This window comes from Thalia democratica, chromosome 2 (genome assembly GCF_965202585.1).
Source record: "Thalia democratica chromosome 2, ktThaDemo2.hap1.1, whole genome shotgun sequence".
NCBI classification, from domain to species: domain Eukaryota; kingdom Metazoa; phylum Chordata; class Thaliacea; order Salpida; family Salpidae; genus Thalia; species Thalia democratica.
Window position 1 is genome coordinate 36820984 of NC_139166.1, and position 20158 is coordinate 36841141.

A 20158-nucleotide genomic window follows, 5' to 3' on the forward strand; every position below is an offset into this window, starting at 1 on the left:
AATTTCGACAATTTAAACTCTTAAAAAATTATTTAAAAGACTTTATTTCAAAAAGTAATATAATCTTGAAAAAAAATAAAAAATACATATGTAGATCTTATTAAAATCTATAAGCCACTTTTTCTTTTATGCAAAATCTTAAAAAACTTTAAGATATTTTAAAATTAATAAAAATAACTATGTTTTTTACTCTATTTAAGCCATATCTCAAAAAACATTTAATGTTTTGTAAAAAGAAAAAATGGCTTGTTAGATATTAATAGGAACTACATATTTATTTTTTATATTTGACAAATATATATTACTTTTTTAGTTGTGGCCCTTTCAATTATTTTTAAGAATTTGAATTGTCCGAATTTGAATTGTCCGAATTTGAATAGTCGTGCACCCCAGTTATTAGACTGCTTAAATTTATGATTGGTGCCTTTTTGAGCTATAGGTCTACTAAAGTAATTTTTACGGATATTTTTCTACGATGTTTCTCATTTAACATAAACAAAAACATTATTCTAGTACAGATATCATTATAGTCTAATTAGTTGGTTCAAGGGTCTTTAGTACAATTTTTTTTTTATTACGATCATTTCTGTATTTTTTGTTGATCTATAATTTTAACTTATATTTTTTATCCTTAAACATAATGAACTTTTTAATATTTTTTTTGTCTTTTTTCGTGTGTCAATTAATTTAAGTGGCCGAGGTTTTGATAGATTAATAACAGATTATAGTTTGCTTTGAAACTTTTAATCAACAAACTTTTGTCCAACTAGGTATCGTATGACTTAAACAACATGAGCTAGTAAGTCTATATTTAAAAAATAAACGGTTTTTGTAACTACATAAAAAATCTAATTAATTAAACCAAGAAGGTAGAAAGAAATATTTAAAGCAAAACTTGTGTATAACAAATTACAAAACTTTTTAATCATGGTCAAGTAAAGTTATAATTCACTTAAGCTAATTATAATAAAAAACAAATGATAACATAAAAAACCTTAAAAAGCTTAAAAAATTTGATTGAGGTTTAAAACTGACAAACCGGTTTGGAGTGTTTAACTCTAAAATAGTTATTTTATTTAACTTACATACTATTTTCCCCTTGTAGTTCTTGTGCAATTTGTGCTAGAACGAATTCGCAAGTCTGAGTTGCTTTAAGCAAGGATTGTATTACCTGTGGCTTGGGACAGATTTGCTGATGTAAAATTTTTAAATTCAAATCTAATTGGCTCATCATTTCAACATTTTTATTGGTACCATTATTATCCTAAAAAATGCTTATTTTAACCCCAAGTATAAAAATAAAAATAAAAAACTTTGTAAAATTGATCAATTATACTATTAATCTGTTAACACTTCTTATTGTTATTATACACAATTATAGTATTGCTACTTATTAAATTATTTTTATAGATACTTATGTTGTTCTTTTACTATTTTTGATGCATTTTTTAAATTTAAATCTAATAATTAATTTTTTGAATCACATAAATGTTCAGCAAGTAAAGAATAAATACAATATTATATTATTTAATTCGCATTTAATTTTGTTAGTTTTCAAATTTTCAAACAAAAAAATTACTATAAACAATAATAATGTACACTACGGTTTACAAAAGATTTTTTTTTAATAATAACCATAAAACTTTGAATAAAGAAAAATTCTTCAAGTATTTTCTTATTATTTTTTTTAACATTTAACTCTATTTCAGCTATTTAATAACAAAAACATTTGTACTAACTATTCGGAAAAATAATTTATTACTACAGAGCATGTAAATCACTTATTGAAAATGTTTATGTTAAAATTTATTAAAATTAGGGTTGCCACAGGTTTGTGAAAATAAAAATCCAGGTTTTCTGAATTTCTTTCAGACTTTTGAAATTACCCGTTTTTTGGTCTATTTTTAGTTTAAAGTCAAATTTAAGGTAAAAAACTGTTTAAATAGTATAACAACATTGATAAGATACTGTAGAGCTACTTCAAATCTGTTTTTAATAAAAAAATGTTGATAATGACTTTTTTTTTTCTCTATATGATAGATTATTCGTGTCAAATCAAAATACTACTACTTAACATGTAAAAACTGGTCTGTCTAAAATTCTAAGTTTTTCATTTTTATTTTTTCAAAATTTCCTAAACTCCAGGTTTTTTAAGGATTCCAGGTTTTGTGGCAACCCTGTAAAATCCATTAAATACTTAGAGAACAAAACTTGTTAAGCTTAAAAATGACATCCAGTTTAAAACTTGACAAAGAGAAAATTAAATTGTCAGAGATTTCGTAACAGGATGTCAAATCCGAAAGATAAAGACAAGCGAGGCCGTTCGGAAAAACAAAACAAGAGTTTTTAAAGTGTTGCCAAAGGTTTTTTTTCCAGTTTTTTTCTAAATTTCCTCCAGGTTTTTTAAAGATCAAGATTTTTGTACCACTTTCTGTATAAAAATAAATTTAAGGTAAAAAACTGTCTTAAATTGTATAACAAAATTAAAAAGATAATGTAGGCTAATTTAAATGTGTTTTTTTAATAAAAAAATTGTGATTTTTTTTCTATATAATAGATTTTTTGTGTCTAATCGAAATTTCATTACAATGTAAATATTCTTTGAAGTTCTAGATGTTTCCGATTTTTTAAGTTCCTGGTTTTAAGTTTTTTTTTTCACCTAAATTGTCAAACTCCAGGTTTCCAGGTTTTTTTTTTGCAACCCTGTTTTTAGTACATGTATATTGTTTGACTAAAAGCAAACTAATAACGTATAAAACTGTTTTCGAAACTACACTTTCATAGCAGTAATTGGTTAAGTAGAATTTACAATAGTTAAATAGAACAATTTTCAAACATTTTTACATTAAAAACAAAGACTATATTAGAAAACTAACCTTTTGCTCTTTTATTAATTTCTTGCCCTTTTTTAAGTTACCTTGATTTTTTTTAACAACAACTTCTGGAACAAAATAATGCTGCTTAGCTGAGTATTCATTCATACTAGTATCAATGTCAAGTGGTATCACTGGATCTCCAAATCTTTCAATTAAATTGTTTTTAAAAAGTTTTCTTATTAATTTAAGAGAGCACATTGCAGCAGCCTGCTTCTTCGTTGTGCCTCGTTCATAAGAATCAAGCTCTGAAATTTTATTAACTTTATAATTTGCAAAATATCTACAATCTGAACTTATTTTCTTAACTATCATCTGAAAATATATTACTGCAATATTAAAATAACTAAGGAGGGAATGGCGAACTCTAGTCTAAGAACCAAATACGGCTCACCATGCAGAAATCTTTGGCCCGTGATGTAGTGTTTAGCTAAAAACTAACAAGCAAGTTTAATAATTATTTTGAGCAGTATTGATAAATTTAATCTTAATTTTATTGTGTGTAAAAGTTAATAGTTAAGTTAAGTGACTATTTCTTATAACTTTGGTTTTTCTTTGATTATAACATTTCTTAAATACGTAAAATCGCGAAGACGTTTTTAATAAAACTAGCCAGATAAGCTTGTCTAGTAAACCAATTTGGTTAATTTAAAAGGCAGCCAAAGTCTTATACAAACCATCAGCCAATATTATTTTATAGTTTTATAACTCCTATTAAAACTTTTTAAACAAATGCTGAGAAATGTTCGATTATTAGAAAAAACTATCTATTAAGTCTAAAATTAAATTTTATGCATATCAGGCAGATGATAAAGTAGTTTTTTAATGAAGCTATCAATAGCTTATAGTAATTAAATTATCAAGTAAATGTTGAAATTTTTTTTTTGCACATAAAGACTACAAATTTGCATATATAAGGTAATCCATCTAGTTAAAAATAATTATTAACTTAACAGTTTAAATATGTTCCTAACAAACTAAACTGTAGACCTTATAGTACTAATAACTTAACTATCATTTCTAACCCATGATCATTTCTAAATCGATCATTTCTAACCCGATCATATCTAACCCGACTATTTCTAACCCAATCACTTCTAACCCGATTATTTCTAACCCGATTAATTAAAATTTGTTGTTTTTTTAGTTTTCTTTGTCTTAACTAAAACTGAATGTTTATATATTTTTAATTTAAATAAATATTTAATAAACAACTTATAACTTATTAGAATTTCAAATTACTTTCATTATATTGACTTTTTTCTTTATATCAATCTGCTTAAATCTAACTTTATTTTTTAGGTTAAATAACATTTACTAAATTGTTTTAATTTTCTTTTCAAATTCTGCTTTGTTGAATTCTTAAACTAAGCTGTTATCATTATGTTTAACTATTACAAATTTAATATTTAGATTTCAAATACAAAGATATTTATATTTAAGTCTAGATGATATGCTGTAATTCTAGCGCTAACGTTGTATAGTTGTTGACTAATCTATTACTACTTTATAGTCGTTAAGTTTCTATTTTAAGCTTAAAAACTCGCACAAATTCTTCTACAACTTGTACAGATCTTTTTAGATAATGGATTTAAATAAACATCAAGCGAACTTAAATACTTTAGTTTTATTAAGTGATAAGTTTAAACTTTGAGACATACCACTTAACTTAAACAAATTTGTATGTTTATATAACAAGTCCGAGGGTTATCAAATATCATCTAGCGAACCTTCTTAAAATTTTCACTTAATTTTATATAAATTTAAAGTTTTACAGTTACGACGTAAATTAGTACTTAAGTTGATGTATTTATTTTTTATATTTAAAATTACTTTATAACAAATAATTTTTACGAATATTTGCCTTAATTAAACTTAATTCAATAAAAAAAAATTAAAGTTTTTTTTTTGTTGTTATTTTGATCGTACTTAAGTTGTTTTAACTCTTTTAATATAGTAAGAAGAAAATATATATCAACATAACACTTAATATAGTTGTACTTAAAACAAAAAAAAAGTTGAAATTAAGTCAAGAAAAATGTCTTGGATTTCATATTAATTTAGATTGATTTTGTTTAGTAAATCTATTTAATCAAAAAAAAGTTCGACTTAAGAAGATTGATATAAATAAAAAAGTCAAAATAAAAAACATAACTTGAAACTATAAAAAGTTAAAATTAAGTTAAAAATTTAAAGTACGTTTTAATTTAAACTAAATAAACGTTCAAATTAAGGTATATAAGTAGAATTTGTTTGAGACAAATAAAATTTAATTTCAATATAAGAACATTTTTGTGAAGTTTAGTTTGTTCTTAAAATAAAAACTGAATAAAAAGCTAAAAATAAACATTTTTTTACTGATTGAGTTAGAAATAATCGGATTAGAAATGATCAAGTTAGAAGTGATCGGGTTAGAAGTGATTGTGTTAGTAGTGATCGGGTTATAAGTGATCGGGTTAGAAATTATCGACTCCCTATTTAAATACCATTTCAAAAAACTCACTAAAGTTAAACTAGGCACAATAAATAAAAGAACAATTAAAATAAAATTAAACCAATATAAAAACACAGACGACGTTATAAGCTGGTTCAATAAATTAACAACAACTCTTAAAGTCTTACTTCTAGAATTCCGTTTAACTAATTTTTACCTAACCATAACAAAAATACTTAAACTAACGCAACTGAGATAGCATAAAAATTCAAATTTGCAAATAAACAATATTTTATAAAACGAAACATTGGAAAAATTTATGCCAAAGATCTATTAAACACTAATATGAGGTTCTACAATGGAGCTGAGATATGCAGGGTTGCCTTAGATCAAGCTAAAAAAATCCTGACTTTTCTAAACAAAATTATTAATTAAAGCCGATTCAAAAATACATAACCATAGACTTAAAAAATAAATAAAGATAATTAAAGATTCTAACTTGTTTCAAAGTACAATTAGACCCTGAAAAAATGATAATTTGCAAATGAAAATTTTTTAGAAAACAACATTAGGAAATGCAGTTTTTAGTGATGATAAACTTTTTTATTAGGAGTAAATTTATATCAAATTTCCCGACTTTTTTCAAAAACTCTCATTCATGGTTGCAACAGATCAAGTTGAGAAAAATTTCCTGACTTTTCCTGACTTTTTACTAAAATTTTCCCGACTTTTCTGAATCAAACTCTTAATTTAAACTTATTCTAAAATACATAATCCAACACTTGAAACTATATAAAGCTTTCAATCTAATTTTAATACAAGTTAAAACAACAGTTTTTTTTTGCTGAATTCAATCATCTAACTTCCATTACATCACTTGAATCATCTGTGTATGATTGACGTATTTGCAATAAACAGCTCTATCAGCAAAATACTTGTATTATTACCTTGTAAACACAGCTTGTCTGAAAACAGACACAATTTTTTAGCAATTCCTAACATAAATGTATCTAAATAAACGAAATGATATATAAGGAACTTTTACGATTAAAACCTTAAATTAATAATGAACTTTCAGAACTAAAACCTTAAAACAATAACAAACTTCTACAATTAAAAACTTGAAATAATAAAGAACTTAATTAAACACTGTTTTTTTTTTATAATATGTACTAAAATTTATTTTCTACGCTTCTTTATTATCACTTCAACCTATTCATCCAATGAAGATATGGCTTGCATCCCGCTTCATTTTCTTGGCAATTAAAACCATTTGCCTCATTTTATTTAAATCCTTCTCATCTGTTGCCCCTACACTTGTCGAAGAGAATCTTTTCTCTAACTCTAGCCACAATTTGTGGGCTTCATTTCTTTTCTTTTTGCACTCATTTACTTTTACCTCCAATTTTGCTGCCTCAATTATTTACTTAAACAAAAAACACTTTGATTCTAAAACTATGCCAGATGAACTTTTGGGTATATATCACAGTTTGAGTTTCACTATGGAAGTGTCCTTGCTACAGATCATCAATACTTAAAAGCTTACAAAAACTGCTTGTTCATTTAGGGTAGTTGTTCAATATGCTAATAGAAAAATTTTGCAATTTTAATCTGACTTTTAAGAATTTTTAATATAATTAATTTCTTACTATTTGGAGGCTTTGGAAAATAAGGAATTTTGTAAATTTAAACTGACAAAATCTGACTTCATTTAAAGTTTTGTCAAATTTCCTGACTTTTCCTGACTTTTGTCATTTTTTTTATTTTTTCCTGACTTTTCCTGATCTCTTGACTTTTCCTGACCTTGTGGCAACCCTGCTCATTATTTCTTGACTTTTGTCTTTGTTTTTTTTCCTGATTTTGTGGCATCCCTGGATATGCGACATAGTAGAAATCTTTCTACTAAACTAAATATAAACCTAAAAACTATTTGATAACACAGAGTTTGGAATTTATAGAGATGACGGCCCGCAGTTATACAAACTAAATCATCAAGAAGCGCGAAAATAACAATGAAAGCACTACAATTTCTTTTTATAAAGAATCTTTCGAAGTCTCCTACTTAGTACCCTTATATTTTGAAAAGTAATTTGAACATTACGAAACGGTAAAATCAATTGCTAGCTAAATAAATTCAAAATAAGATAAATATCTTATAAAGTGCCCTCCCTACGGCCTTAATTATTTTCTCTAAATTTTCCGTATTCGAAAAGTAAACTCGCCAGTTATGCCTATAATTTTGTTTTTGTTTTTGGAAAAACTTTATTTAAATAAATATATATACATATATATAAAATAAGGTTGTTATTTAAACTTAAACACCTTCTACTGAGCCACTATGTATATTATATATAAGATGTTGGACACGCAGGACAAAGAGAGGCGAATGTGTGACTGCAAAAAACAAGAACGTAAATGGAAGTTGCTTAATGGAAAATATTATATTTAAAGCTACAGTCATAACTGAAAACCAGACCAAGTTTTATGTTGGCTCGACTGGACTATCGTTCAAGAATCGCTACACAAAGCACAAGTACAGCTTTAAACATGAAAAACATAAAAACACCACAACTTCATCGCAGTACATTTAGAAACTAAAAAATAACAAAGTTAATTTTAAAATTCAGTGGGAAATATTAAAAAGAACGAAAAATAAATATAGTTTAAAAAACGGATGTAAATTGTGTAATGCGGAAAAAATCGAAATTTTAAAAGTTAATATATCAGAATCTCTAAACAAAAGAAACGAATTACAAACTGGCTGCATACATTATCGTAAACAATTTATCTAAAAACTATGTTAATAATTTTGTCTAAAATCAACTATCTATTATTACGTAATACCAAATTTTGTATAATTTTATTGCTGTACTTACAAGTTTGCTTTTCATTGAATAAAACTTGGCTGAAGACGCGTATTAAACGCAGAAACAGCTGTCCCAAGCAAAAGTTTATTTTGTGTATTTTAATAATATATATATATATATCAAAAAGTAATTTATTACAATGGAAAAACACTTACGAGGTATTGAACTGGTTCAATAGCTTAAGCAATAAACCAACTTCAAGGTTTATCAAATTTGATATAGTGAGCTTTTATCCTGCCATCTCAGCAACAATTTCGGAAAACTCCTTCAATTTTGCTGCAGGCCTAACTAAAATCACGGAAAATGAAAAAGAGCTAATCAGACATTGCTGTAAATCAATACTCTTCCACGAGGGTGAACCATGGTCAAAAAAGCATAACAAGAACAGCTTTGATGTACCAATGGGAAGCTTTCATGGCGCAGAAATTTGCGAACTGGTTGGCCTATACATTTTAGATAAATTGAAGAAGGAAAAGATCTTTAGAGATGGTAATTTTGGTATATACCGTGACGATGGTTTAGCAGTGGTGGACATCCTACCGGGACCAGATATGGAGAGAAAAGTCAAACATCTAAGAAAAGTCTTTAAAAACATTGGTTTTGATGTCACCAGCGAAGCCAATCTGTTTGTAACAGACTTCTTAGATGTAACATTAGATCTTCAAAATGAAAGCCATAAGCCGTACAGAAAACCAAATGCGCATACGGTTTATGTGAATAGCAAGTCAAACCATCCAGAGCATGTGTTAAAACACATACCGGTTGCAGTGAACAACCGCCTCCAGAAGATTTCTAGCAGTCAAAGCATTTTTAAGGAAACAACCCAACAATACCAGGAAGCTATAAGAGAAAGTGGATACGATCACGAGTTAGCCTATAGCCACAAAAACGAGAAGGGTAACAACAAGAAAAGAAGGAGAAGAAATATTTTATATTTCAACGCTCCATTCTGCAAAAGTGTGGCAACACGGGTTGGGAAGCGCTTCCTAGAGATTGTGGACAATAACTTTACTGAAAACCATCCATATTGTAAAGTTTTTAACAGGAAGACACTAAAAGTGTCCTACTCCTGCATGCCAAACATGAAACAACTTATAATGGCACACAATCGAAAGATGTTAGACACGCAGTACAAAGAGAGGCGAATGTGTGACTGCAAAAAACAAGAATGCCCGGTAAATGGAAGTTGCCTGATGGAAAATGTTATATATAAAGCGACAGTCATAACTGATAACCAGACCAAGTTTTATGTAGGCTCGACTGGACTATCGTTCAAGAATCGCTACACTAAGCACAAGTACAGCTTCAAACACGAAAAACATAAAAATACGACAACTTTATCGCAGTACATTTGGAAACTAAAAAATAACAAAGTTAATTTTAAAATTCAGTGGGAAATATTAACAAGAACGAAAAATAAATACAGTTTAAAAAACGGATGTAAATTGTGCAATGCGGAAAAAATCGAAATTTTAAAAGTTAAGAAATCTGAATCTCTAAACAAAAGAAACGAATTACAAACTGGCTGCATACATTATAGAAAGCAATTTATCTAAAAACTCTGATAATAATTTTGTCTAAAATCAACTATCCTTTATTACGTAATACCTAAATTTGTATAATTTTATTGCTGTACTTACAAGTTTGCTTTTCATTGAATAAAACTTGGCTGAGGACGCGTACTAAACGCAGAAACAGCTGTACCAAGCAAAAGTTTATTTTGTGTATGTTATTTCTATATATATATATATATATATTATGACCATATTCAATTAATTTTCTACTTAGTGTATGTAAATGTTCCTAAAAAATCTAGACAATGTAAGTAATTTATTTATGTATAAGTATTTATACATGTGATTGAAACACATATTTTCAACTGACCTTTTTGGATAGCATAAACTTGTAAACGCATTTCACATGTAAATATGCGGGCATGGTCAGAACCACTTTCATGATAATCAGTCTGCAAATGTGTGTGCTCGCGCTGTAAGAACTGATTTAGTCGAACACTTGCATTCTGCATTGTCCAGCCACCTTGATTATGGATCTTAATATAGAAAAATATATTTAATTGATAATTGAACGATTACATAATTTATAATAGTATCAAAAACTGTTTAAAACGTGATGAAAAAATATAATAAATTAAACAATTACTCAATATTAACTTAAAATCTTCATTATAAATTATGTTAATTTTGTTAACTTAAGTAAAACAATATCAAAAATACTTCAAGATCCGACTCTTTGGTATTTTTAATGATTGTATTCCCTTGAACTGGTTGTTCTCCAAGAGCTGGTGCAATCTAAAAATGTCAGATAGTTTTCATTGTTTCTCTAGTAAGTGTTCTAAAACTAATATATTTCTTTATCATAACAGTATTCAAATTCAAACAGTATTCTTTCTTTATTTATTATACTAATACATGTTTCTGTGTGTTAACAAGTTAACACACTTCAATGGAGCTCTGTAAAAAATAAATACTGTAAGGAAACCATAGAAGCTAAAGTAGGTATATATATATATATAATTTATTCAAATGGCGATTTTAAAAATTCTGGAACATATGTTTCACAAAGCTTTAATTTTTCATAAAGCTTTGATCATCAGCCAGTTAAATTCAAAATAAAAAGCACTGTACTAAACAAAGATACAAAAGTTATGCAAAAAAACAAAAAACAGTATGACGTAATATTGTACATTACAAATATTCAGTACAAAAATCGATCTACCTTCTAACTAATCAAACAACTAAAATTAACGAAAACAACAGTTAATTGACTATAAAATGCTTCAAAATTTGTTGTGTTTTAAGAGAAGCTTTTTCATATGTCGACAAGACGATATAAATTCGCTTCTCTTATTTAAACAACCTTCCTTTTTTAACGCATACATAACGGCTGTTGATTCTTTTAAGCACAGCCTACAAACAGGGTTGTTACCATCTGCTATTGGCTGTGCTCTTTTTATCACCTCCCAAGTTAATTTAAAATCAATGTTTTTGCGCTTAAGGCCGCAAACATACTTCGAAAGCTCAGTTTCATTTTCGTATACACCACCTTTAAAGGATTTTTTATGGTTGGCATACCGAAATCTGAATTGAGTGGAGCATAAGCCGATGTAGAACTTCTTTTCAAGGTCAGAGTTAACTGTTGCCTTGTAAATAATGTTCTCTGACCGGCAATTGCCCCCCTTCAAATTGTATTTACAGCCACCGGCGCAATTACACTGATTTTTGATTGAATTACTTTTGTTTAAAATCCTTTGATTATGTGACTTGATTAATCTCTCCAAATTCGCCATGCATGAATAACTGATTCGCATATTATGTTTGTTAAATATCTTTGATAATGGGTTATTTTTGTTGAAATGTTTTTTGACTAGATTTATAAATTCTCTGCCGATGTTTGTTTTAACTGAAGTACAGAATGGGGGATTATACCAAATTATATTTCGCTTTCTTTTACTTTTATTGGTCGTTTTGTTTTTTTGCTCCGTTGTTTCAAAATTAAGTTTATCATTGTAACCGCATTTTTTCATTATTAGTTCGTAATCTTGTTTTGTCTTTAAAAAGTTTTCTTCGTTGCTTGATCTTTTATTTAAACGTTTATTAATTATTTTTGGTATTTGGTTTATAATATTTTTTGGGTGGCTAGAATATTTATTTATATACATAATTTTTGCGTTTTGCTTTTTATAAGGCATATAGGAGAGATCATGCAAGTTGAACTTCACATCCAGGTAGTCAGTCGTCAACATTGGTGATTCAATAGTGACTCTTAACCCCATAGACTTGAAGAAGGCGTGCGTTTGTTTTTTTAGCCTTTCAACTATAAAGCCAGAAGAATTGGGCAGTACAGCTAGACCATCGTCCCTGTACAACCCAACTCTTTCTAAACCAAAGATATTCTTCAACCCATCTAACAAAAAAAGACCTACTAATTCACATAACTCTGCACCCATGAACGATCCCTGCGCTACATCAAAAAGAGAGCTGGTGTTCTTTGCTCTCTTCTTTTGCCACAGGTTTCCTTGTTAATAAAGTACTGATTTACATGCGTTTTTTATTAGACTTAAATCTTCAGTAGGTACGCTAGTATAAATACCAGCAAATTTTAGTGATTTTATTACCAATTCTTCGCTGATAGAAGGATAAAAATCGACTACATCAAACTTAAAAAAGCTGTACGTTTGTTTTTCCAAACCAGTGAACCAATTTAAGACTTGGTCTGTATCAGTCCACTGCATAAGTTTAGATTTTAGACGCACAGCCTTATTAATACAGTCAATCTTAACCTTAACTATGCGACCTACATCGGACTTAGAAGTATTAATCAATCTACATTTGGGATGTGTCAAAAAGTTATCTTTATGGTCTTTGACCGTTATGTATGCGTTTTTTAAAGACAATTTTTTAATCCTATCGTGTATTTTTAAGTTTTTAGTTAAATTTTTAGCTTCTACATTAATATCATTTAAAGTTTTATCAGTACATTTTTCGTAATCTTTAGTAATATTGTCTTTTAATAATTTTTTATAGTCATTTACTGAAATTTCGTAAAAATTAGAAGTTTTATCAGAAGGCACAATCAAATTTTTGCACTTACTTATGTCCTGCACAATCTTTGAAAGTTCATTTTGGAAACGGCTTCAACTTATTCTGAACTCCACGTCTTGCACCATTTTTATTAGGTCTTCTTCAAATGCCTGTATATGTTGTATTGGCTTAGGTGTGCGTGTTGTTTTGAACCCGTATGTTTCGTGTTCTTCTGCAGCCACTTGCTTTGCTTTCCACCGCATCCGTCTTACTAAGTGTTGAGTCTTCTGTATTAATGCTTCCTTATACACATCTTGTTTGCCACATGGAATATTCTTAGTCGAGTGCTTGATATCAAACTTTTTAAAATCTGACATTTTTTATATGAACGTGTTTTTGTTTACTGTGCTCGACAAAAATTTGGAGCATAAATATAAAATAAGGTTAATGTTTAAACTTAAACACTTTCAACTGAGCCCACTTGAAGGGCTTTTAAATAATTTATTCAAATGGCGATTTTAAAAATTCTGGAACATATGTTTCACAAAGCTTTAATTTTTCATAAAGCTTTGATCATCAGCCAGTTAAATTCAAAATAAAAAGCACTGTACTAAACAAAGATACAAAAGTTATGCAAAAAAACAAAAACAGTATGACGTAATATTGTACATTACAAATATTCAGTACAAAAATCGATCTACCTTCTAACTAATCAAACAACTAAAATTAACGAAAACAACAGTTAATTGACTATAAAATGCTTCAAAATTTGTTGTGTTTTAAGAGAAGCTTTTTCATATGTCGACAAGACGATATAAATTCGCTTCTCTTATTTAAAACAACCTTCCATTTTTAACGCATACAGGATTTTAAACAAAAGTAATTCAATCAAAAATCAGTGTAATTGCGCCGGTGGCTGTAAATACAATTTGAAGGGGGGCAATTGCCGGTCAGAGAACATTATTTACAAGGCAACAGTTAACTCTGACCTTGAAAAGAAGTTCTACATCGGCTTATGCTCCACTCAATTCAGATTTCGGTATGCCAACCATAAAAAATCCTTTAAAGGTGGTGTATACGAAAATGAAACTGAGCTTTCGAAGTATGTTTGCGGCCTTAAGCGCAAAAACATTGATTTTAAATTAACTTGGGAGGTGATAAAAAGAGCACAGCCAATAGCAGATGGTAACAACCCTGTTTGTAGGCTGTGCTTAAAAGAATCAACAGCCGTTATGTATGCGTTAAAAAAGGAAGGTTGTTTAAATAAGAGAAGCGAATTTATATCGTCTTGTCGACATATGAAAAAGCTTCTCTTAAAACACAACAAATTTTGAAGCATTTTATAGTCAATTAACTGTTGTTTTCGTTAATTTTAGTTGTTTGATTAGTTAGAAGGTAGATCGATTTTTGTACTGAATATTTGTAATGTACAATATTACGTCATACTGTTTTTTGTTTTTTTGCATAACTTTTGTATCTTTGTTTAGTACAGTGCTTTTTATTTTGAATTTAACTGGCTGATGATCAAAGCTTTATGAAAAATTAAAGCTTTGTGAAACATATGTTCCAGAATTTTTAAAATTGCCATTTGAATAAATTATTTAAAAGCCCTTCAAGTGGGCTCAGTTGAAAGTGTTTAAGTTTAAATATTAACCTTATTTTATATTTATGCTCCAAATTTTTGTCGAGCACAGTAAACAAAAACACGTTCATATAAAAAATGTCTGATTTTAAAAAGTTTGATATCAAGCACTCGACTAAGAATATTCCATGTGGCAAACAAGATGTGTATAAGGAAGCATTAATACAGAAGACTCAACACTTAGTAAGACGGATGCGGTGGAAAGCAAAGCAAGTGGCTGCAGAAGAACACGAAACATACGGGTTCAAAACAACACGCACACCTAAGCCAATACAACATATACAGGCATTTGAAGAAGACCTAATAAAAATGGTGCAAGACGTGGAGTTCAGAATAAGTTGAAGCCGTTTCCAAAATGAACTTTCAAAGATTGTGCAGGACATAAGTAAGTGCAAAAATTTGATTGTGCCTTCTGATAAAACTTCTAATTTTTACGAAATTTCAGTAAATGACTATAAAAAATTATTAAAAGACAATATTACTAAAGATTACGAAAAATGTACTGATAAAACTTTAAATGATATTAATGTAGAAGCTAAAAATTTAACTAAAAACTTAAAAATACACGATAGGATTAAAAAATTGTCTTTAAAAAACGCATACATAACGGTCAAAGACCATAAAGATAACTTTTTGACACATCCCAAATGTAGATTGATTAATACTTCTAAGTCCGATGTAGGTCGCATAGTTAAGGTTAAGATTGACTGTATTAATAAGGCTGTGCGTCTAAAATCTAAACTTATGCAGTGGACTGATACAGACCAAGTCTTAAATTGGTTCACTGGTTTGGAAAAACAAACGTACAGCTTTTTTAAGTTTGATGTAGTCGATTTTTATCCTTCTATCAGCGAAGAATTGGTAATAAAATCACTAAAATTTGCTGGTATTTATACTAGCGTACCTACTGAAGATTTAAGTCTAATAAAAAACGCATGTAAATCAGTACTTTATTAACAAGGAAACCTGTGGCAAAAGAAGAGAGCAAAGAACACCAGCTCTCTTTTTGATGTAGCGCAGGGATCGTTCATGGGTGCAGAGTTATGTGAATTAGTAGGTCTTTTTTTGTTAGATGGGTTGAAGAATATCTTTGGTTTAGAAAGAGTTGGGTTGTACAGGGACGATGGTCTAGCTGTACTGCCCAATTCTTCTGGCTTTATAGTTGAAAGGCTAAAAAAACAAACGCACGCCTTCTTCAAGTCTATGGGGTTAAGAGTCACTAGTGAATCACCAATGTTGACGACTGACTACCTGGATGTGAAGCTCAACTTGCATGATCTCTCCTATATGCCTTATAAAAAGCAAAACGCAAAAATTATGTATATAAATAAATATTCTAGCCACCCAAAAAATATTATAAACCAAATACCAAAAATAATTAATAAACGTTTAAATAAAAGATCAAGCAACGAAGAAAACTTTTTAAAGACAAAACAAGATTACGAACTAATAATGAAAAAATGCGGTTACAATGATAAACTTAATTTTGAAACAACGGAGCAAAAAAACAAAACGACCAATAAAAGTAAAAGAAAGCGAAATATAATTTGGTATAATCCCCCATTCTGTACTTCAGTTAAAACAAACATCGGCAGAGAATTTATAAATCTAGTCAAAAAACATTTCAACAAAAATAACCCATTATCAAAGATATTTAACAAACATAATATGCGAATCAGTTATTCATGTATGGCGAATTTGGAGAGATTAATCAAGTCACATAATCAAAGGATTTTAAACAAAAGTAATTCAATCAAAAATCAGTGTAATTGCGCCGGTGGCTGTAAATACAATTTGAAGGGGGGCAATTGCCGGTCAGAGAACATTATTTACAAGGCAACAGTTAACTCTGACCTTGAAAAGAAGTTCTACATCGGCTTATGCTCCACTCAATTCAGATTTCGGTATGCCAACCATAAAAAATCCTTTAAAGGTGGTGTATACGAAAATGAAACTGAGCTTTCGAAGTATGTTTGCGGCCTTAAGCGCAAAAACATTGATTTTAAATTAACTTGGGAGGTGATAAAAAGAGCACAGCCAATAGCAGATGGTAACAACCCTGTTTGTAGGCTGTGCTTAAAAGAATCAACAGCCGTTATGTATGCGTTAAAAAAGGAAGGTTGTTTAAATAAGAGAAGCGAATTTATATCGTCTTGTCGACATATGAAAAAGCTTCTCTTAAAACACAACAAATTTTGAAGCATTTTATAGTCAATTAACTGTTGTTTTCGTTAATTTTAGTTGTTTGATTAGTTAGAAGGTAGATCGATTTTTGTACTGAATATTTGTAATGTACAATATTACGTCATACTGTTTTTTGTTTTTTTGCATAACTTTTGTATCTTTGTTTAGTACAGTGCTTTTTATTTTGAATTTAACTGGCTGATGATCAAAGCTTTATGAAAAATTAAAGCTTTGTGAAACATATGTTCCAGAATTTTTAAAATCGCCATTTGAATAAATTATTTAAAAGCCCTTCAAGTGGGCTCAGTTGAAAGTGTTTAAGTTTAAACATTAACCTTATTTTATATATATATACATATATATCACAGATGTTCTTGTGCTAAAACTTTATTTCAACTAACGGCGTTTCACTGCTCTCAAATAAATTTAAGAACAGATCTACGGAGTCTATAAAATGTTAACACACATTAGAAAAAAAGCAGAAAAAAGCATGTATAATTATGTATAGTATTTATCTAGGTAGTAACTATGAATGGACTTTATGGTTTAAAAACAAAGTTTGGGATAAAAGCATAAAATTATAAAATTGTCTACAAAAAAAACAAATTTAATAAAAGTAGGCACTAACCTCAATAAGCTCTAAGAATAGGCAAGTTTTAAAAATGAAAATTAAATTGAGTTGTGCAGAAATGTTACGTCATAATAATTTTAACAAATTGTTCAATAATTTATACAGCTTAAAAACATGAAGTATTAAACTTGCAAGTATATGTGAGTTTTGTGAAATAAATTAGTACATAAATAGGCAGAGTTATTTAAAGTAGAATCGTCGGTTATGGGGACAGATACTCGATAAATCTTGCCGCTTATTCAGAAGTAGGTCTTTATCTTCTGCTGCAATTACTGCTCTTTCTGTATTGCAAGTTGGGCAAATTCTACTTACTCCGTTGGATGCATGTTTGATCTTTGAAACAATACTCCACTCCATGTTTGGCCTTTTACCGTACCTGTGAAAAAAGCTCCAGACATAATCCGATAAACGCGTGCTTTGTTTTTTATTTATATTTTTTAAAGTATGTTTATGATTAGCATATCTATCCTTGAAACTACCTGCTGTACTTCCGATATAAATTTTATTTGGGCCCTTACTTTCAACTTTAACTTTATAAATTACATTTTTAATTAAACAATTACCTTTTAATGGGCAGTTATCTTTGTTTAGTTTACGGCAATTACATGTTTTAGGCATATTACTTAACTTATTACTATTAGGGTTAGTTGGTTTTGAATATTTATTTATAGTTTTATTGTTATGCATTTTACTTATACTTTTAGCGCTATTATCACTTACTTGTTCTAAGTTTTCTTTTATCATTTTAGAAATACTTCTTATACTCACATATACTTGCAAGTTTAATACTTCATGTTTTTAAGCTGTATAAATTATTGAACAATTTGTTAAAATTATTATGACGTAACATTTCTGCACAACTCAATTTAATTTTCATTTTTAAAACTTGCCTATTCTTAGAGCTTATTGAGGTTAGTGCCTACTTTTATTAAATTTGTTTTTTTTGTAGACAATTTTATAATTTTATGCTTTTATCCCAAACTTTGTTTTTAAACCATAAAGTCCATTCATAGTTACTACCTAGATAAATACTATACATAATTATACATGCTTTTTTCTGCTTTTTTTCTAATGTGTGTTAACATTTTATAGACTCCGTAGATCTGTTCTTAAATTTATTTGAGAGCAGTGAAACGCCGTTAGTTGAAATAAAGTTTTAGCACAAGAACATCTGTGATATACATTCCGATAAGCTTAGCTTATCAGGATCTCCAGGATTTAACGCCTTATAACGTTACATCTTATATATATATATATATATATATATATATATATATATATATAGAATTAAAATACACAAAATAAACTTTTGCTTCGAACAGCTGTCTCTGCGTTTAATACGCGTCTTCAGCCAATCTAATTATATATATATAAACAACTAATTTTCAAATCGTTTACTTAGTTTCGATGCTTTATGCATCTCCTCAGAACGAAATAAAGAACAAAGTAAGATTTTTAAAGAATCAAACAAAAAAACACATTTTGACGTTTCAACTAAAATTGAATAATTTTAGTTAGCCTATTTTAAAAACAACTTATGTACAAGTTAACTTAAAAGGTCTATATATAATTAATCTTATATATCAATGGTCTATAAGTTTAAAATTTGGTTAATTACTGATAGATTCTAATATAAAGTATCTTATCTTAATCAAGTAAACTTAAATCAAAAATGTTCAATTTTTTGCAAAGAATAGTTCAGTTTAAAAGCTAATTCCACATTTAAACTAAAAACTATTATGACTGCATGCATTCTTTTAAAAGTTATTATTTCACAGGTTTCAAAAAACACAAAAACTTTAGATTATTTAGCAATCATTAAATATGAGTTATTACGTACTTTTTACTTTAAAGGTTGCAATCAAAGTTCTCAACTTAAATAAAAGAAGAATGATTAATGACTAATTTCAAATTTTACTACAATAATTGTAATAAAATTTATCATTGATATAAGTTGTTAGCTTAATTTATATAACTTAAAAACTTATAATGAAATAATAAAATAGATTATATTGTGAAACTTATTATAACTGTTCAAAATATAGGTTTAATCGTTTGCTAACAAAAGATCCTAGTGAAATAACTTCACTGGAATATAATTTTTACTGAATTGCCAAAAGGAGGGTTGTACTAGATTTCTTTCTCTTTTATTTTTTTGATTAGTTTTAGGTTGTTGCTCAGGTTTTTTTTAATTTGAGTTTATTATCGTAGCCGCATTTTTTCATTATTGTTTCATATTTATCTTTTATCTTTATAAAATTTTCTTCTGTACTAGATCGTTTGTTTAAGCGTTGATTAATTATGTTTGGAATTTGTTTCATGATATTTTTAGGATGGCTTTATTGTTTGTTAAAATATATAATTTTTTCGTATTGCTTTTTATAAGGCATAAAAGAGATATCATTCAACTTGAGCTTCACATCTAGGAGCTCAGTTGTTACTAGTGCAACTCCACAGTGACTCTTAACCCCGTAGATTTGAAGAAAGCATGAGTTTGTTTTTTATCTTCTCAACTTTAAAGCCATATATCTAATTTAAAATTAAGAATAAATACTATACATTATTGTAGATTATAGTTAATAATAGATACAATATAAAATTTTATAACTATTCAAATAACATAGTTCTGTAAAAAAATAAATACTGCAAGGAAATAAGAACTTAAATTTATATTTTGAATAGTTATAGCATTATATATTGTATCTATTATCGACCATTAAACCTACTATATTATATAGTAGTTATTCTTTAATCTAAAAAACAGATATATACCTTATTTAGCTTCTACTCTTTCCTTACAGTATTTTTTTACAGAGCTCCGTTGAAGTGTGTTAACATGTTTTAGTTGTTAGTGTAATAAAGAAAGAATACTGTTTGAACTTGTTATTGTTATATTTTCCAGTGAACTTGTTTCGCTAGAATCTTTATTAGCAAACGCTTAAATTTATATTTTGAATTGTTTCATTTCTTTATCTTTATTTTAAAA

At 28.2% G+C, this 20158-nt stretch overlaps 1 protein-coding gene across 1 annotated transcript in view; it reads right to left on the reverse strand.

Moving 5' to 3' along the window:
- The window catches only part of LOC145829472 (uncharacterized), a 42220-nt gene that overhangs the window by 15086 nt on the left and 6976 nt on the right, over nt 1-20158 (reverse strand). The window contains exons 5-8 of the mRNA XM_082937275.1: nt 10409-10483; nt 10059-10224; nt 2877-3121; nt 1086-1264 (exon numbers count right to left, since the gene is read on the reverse strand). Of these exons, the coding sequence (XP_082793401.1) occupies nt 1086-1264; nt 2877-3121; nt 10059-10224; nt 10409-10483 (665 nt within the window). The remainder of the gene's footprint in view (nt 1-1085; nt 1265-2876; nt 3122-10058; nt 10225-10408; nt 10484-20158) is intronic.